At 44.1% G+C, this 3,641-nt stretch overlaps 1 protein-coding gene across 1 annotated transcript; it reads right to left on the bottom strand.

Annotated features, from left to right (window-relative positions):
• Positions 1-438: 438 nt before the first annotated feature.
• Positions 439-2,137, bottom strand: LOC311097049 (uncharacterized protein). Its single transcript, XM_084136511.1, has 3 exons — positions 1,835-2,137; positions 1,523-1,593; positions 439-918 (listed from the first exon to the last, which is right to left on the bottom strand). The coding sequence occupies exons 1-3, from the start codon at positions 2,123-2,125 to the stop codon at positions 510-512; spliced, it is 771 nt and encodes a 256-aa protein (XP_083992637.1). The 5' UTR covers positions 2,126-2,137; the 3' UTR covers positions 439-509.
• Between the last annotated feature and the right edge of the window lie 1,504 nt (positions 2,138-3,641).

The raw sequence follows: 3,641 nt of genomic DNA, 5'->3' as shown, positions 1-3,641 counted from the left end.
GACCGGTTGTCCTAGACTCAAGTGTCTTACACCACTGTGATCCCTGGCTCAAGGCGGACAAAATGCCTATCTCCAAATTCGATCAAATTTTCTGCTATGTCGAATTTTGTCCGAAACCTACTTTTGCGAACTAGTCCCTGTTTTTTAGCATTCTAAACAAACATGCCAAATTTCATGGAGATCGGACTATGGGTGGCGCTATAACTGTCAAAAAGCTTTAAAATCATATATTTCCTATGTTAAATGGCCTGTATTGGCTGTAAATGGTCTTTTCCATCTATGATGTCAGTGGTTAAAAGTTTGCTAAATAAAACTTAATAACTTTTGATGCTTTTGTGCTTAAAGGCCTTAACTGCTTAACCCCGATAAATGCTGCTTGCAGCTTTTTAATTGTTGTTATTATCATGTGACATGACTTCTATTGTGTTAAACAGTAAAGAGACTCGGTGCGTTCTCACCTTTTACTTTCAGCTGGTCCATCATGCAGTTGAAGGCCTGCTGTCTTTCACTCAGCCTCTCGCGGGCATCTGATTTTTCTGGAGGATCTTTTCCAGGTCTTCAGATCGGCTCTTCTTCTGCTCTGGAGTCCAATCCGGTGAAGGAGCTGATCTCTTCCTCTGGACTTCAGAGTGGGATGGTCCACTGGTTGCCTTTTCTTCAAGAATTGTCTTTATTTCCACAATCTGCTGGTCTTGAGCTTCCACTCGTGATCTTAAGGCACTGAGGTCAGCCTTAACTGCAGCCATGTCACTGGGCATCTTGTTGTTCATCGACTCTTCAAGGTTTTTCTGTTTTTGTTGCAGATCTGAAATCTGAGCAACAGCAAATTTCTCAAAACAGTTTATTCTAGTTATGATCACCTCCTCGATAGAAAGGTCCAGGTCATTTTCTTCAGAGCTGCTCATCTTTCGTCTTGTCCTGATAAACACGGAACAGAAATTAGAAATATAATTGAAAATATCTTGTGGAAACGGTATGTGTAGATCATTAACAACATTTTGGGGACAAACATGCACTTCAGAGTGAGCTAGGGGAGACCCTGGCACAAACCATCAAAATAATAATCATAATAATAAAGTTTGTGATTACGGTTAGGCTAACGTGTTTGCAACTAGCGGTAGGAGAACAACAGAACTAAAGCGATATTGGTCTTTGAAAAAATCAATACAAATATCAACACATCCCCGTAGAGCGCATGTCTTTATCGACATGTTTTAATTTGTGCGTGAGTGTTTTTTGCAGCATACGGGTATTACAATGTAATAGGCCTACAAGTGCGGTCGATCTCAACAGACACGCGACAACAACAAAGAAAGTTACAGAGGATTGATTGTCTACACAGCAGTAAATATAGCACATAACTACATAAAGACTAGCAGGATAAAGCACCTGCTGTCACTCGTCGACTGACTACTGTAGCTGCTCATGTCCCATCGAGTGCATGCTGTGAGATGGCTATTTCTTTCAATGCAGATCTAGACTACCCAAAATAAGTAATAGGCTATTTGTGCGTTTTATTTACCTTGATTGTGGACTGATGGGCTGTGTCACTCTGAATAGGGCAGATGAGGCGGCGGGACAAACCACATGACCCTGAATGAGGACAGACCGTGGGTCAGGAAATGCTGAACTAGATGTCGTCGCTTATCAATACTGTGTGTGCGGATAGGCTCTGACCCTCAGCTCATTCTTCATCTGACACACGTATTGTTTGCAACATCTCACACAGAAGGCCAGATACAGTTAACAGTCTCGTGGTTCAGAGGTCGAGTGTTTTTAAAGATTTGTTTATTAAATCTGCTCATCACCCATTTGGTTTGTATGAAGTACTTACAACGAAGTCTAACTGTCCTGATTCTTCAAATTTGGGTCCCTTGTATGAGACCACATCCAGAAAGTTGACCTCTGACCTGTCCATACTGTATTTGACTCTAATGGATTCCTGATGTGAATTCAGGTGGGCGATAAAGGTGAGGAATTCGTCCTCCGAATGGGTCCAGATGCCCCAGATGTCATCCAAGAACCCAAAGTGGATGAACGGTTTCACGGCAGAAGCTGCAAGAGCCGTTTGCTCCCAGTCTGACATGAAAACGTTCGCATACGATGGGGCGAACTTCTTCCCCATAGCTGTCCCCTTCACCTGTTTAAACTGCTTTTAGGCCGGTGGGGGTGTCAATATTATTGTACAAGCTATCAATGTCAATGGTAAATAGAAATGGGTTAGAGTTAGGTTTTATGAGGATATTACAACAGCCCATCCCCCCCCTGGTTTTTCAAAGGGGTTCCGGGACTGAGGATATGCACTGGCCGACGCTTGTCTGACTACCTAGTCGGGCTAAACTTCGGGACTACAATGGGAGATCCCTGCCTCCCCTGTGGGTATCCAATCACCAGACTTTTGTGATTCTGCCACTGGACCAAGCATGGACCCCATTACACTTGGACAAGGGTCCCACTTGATCCCATAGTTCTTCTCCGACTCAGATTAAGTTAGCCTACTATGGGTCACTACTGAGTCACTATGGGCAACTTTATTAGAGCAAAAAACAGACAGATGCTACCTCCAAATCTAAAGAGATCCTGTATACTAACCACAGAACTCCTTTCGGTTAGGGCAGAACAAAAAGGTATAAGCCTAAATCTAACTTGACAAGGCGAAATTCAGTTCCATCCACTTTTTTTTTAATCCACTTATGGTCGAATTTAAAGTCCCCCCGGTACAATTCAGACCCCCTAATCCCTCAAATTCATGCGAGAGGGAAATATTCAAGACACTCTCGTCAGTGATGTACCTCAGGCTCCTTGGGTGTTTCGGCTCTTTAAAACACCAGACACCCTCCTCTGAGGCGGCCTATCCTGGATGATCAGTCCAGGACGAGTGTCTCATAGCCAATTTCTAATCGAACTGGACCAGATCCTCAAAGACACTGTGGTTGGGCTCCGGTTACAGGATTTTACCGAAATTGAAACTAACCACTCTTTCCTTTTCTATTACAGGACGACCGCTGACAGTGCCTACCATCAAAAGATCGAACCTCCCAGGTAAAAACACGGATCATTTCTCCTGAAACTCACTGCTCTTTATCTTTTCCATTACAGGACGACCGCTGACAGTGCCTACCATCAAAAGATCGACCCCCCCAAGGTAAGGACATGGAAAATTTCATCTGAAACTAACCACTCTTTTTCTTATTTACAAAACGACTGCTAGCCATGCTGATCTCGGAACTGCCGAACGACCGCTAGCCATGCTGATCTCCTAATCGGAACTGCCAGGTAAGAACATGGAAAATTTATTTTTCTTATTACAGGACGACTGCTAGCCCTGCTGATCTCCAAATCGGAACTGCCAAGTACGCCGGAATAATTTCCCAGTCTCTTGACCTGGTCAAAAGACGACTCACAATGAGAGAGAGAAAGGCAGGCATCGAAACTGGCGGATGCGGAGCATCAAGCTTCTACCAGTCCTTTGCCCTGAGAGTTCAAGACGTACCAAACCGACATCATCCCATTACAGGACAACCGCTGGCCGTGTTGACTCCTGAATTGGAGCTCCAGGTAAGAGAATTCCCCCCATTACAGGACCACTGTTAGCCATGCTGATCTCCTAAATCGGAACTGCCAAGTACGCCGGAATAATT

The sequence above is a fragment of the Abramis brama genome, assembly GCF_963993115.1.
Source record: "Abramis brama genome assembly, chromosome: 1".
In the NCBI taxonomy this organism is placed as follows: Eukaryota; Metazoa; Chordata; class Actinopteri; order Cypriniformes; family Leuciscidae; genus Abramis; species Abramis brama.
Note: the sequence above shows the minus strand (reverse complement) of the source record. Positions and strands in the feature narration are given on the sequence as shown.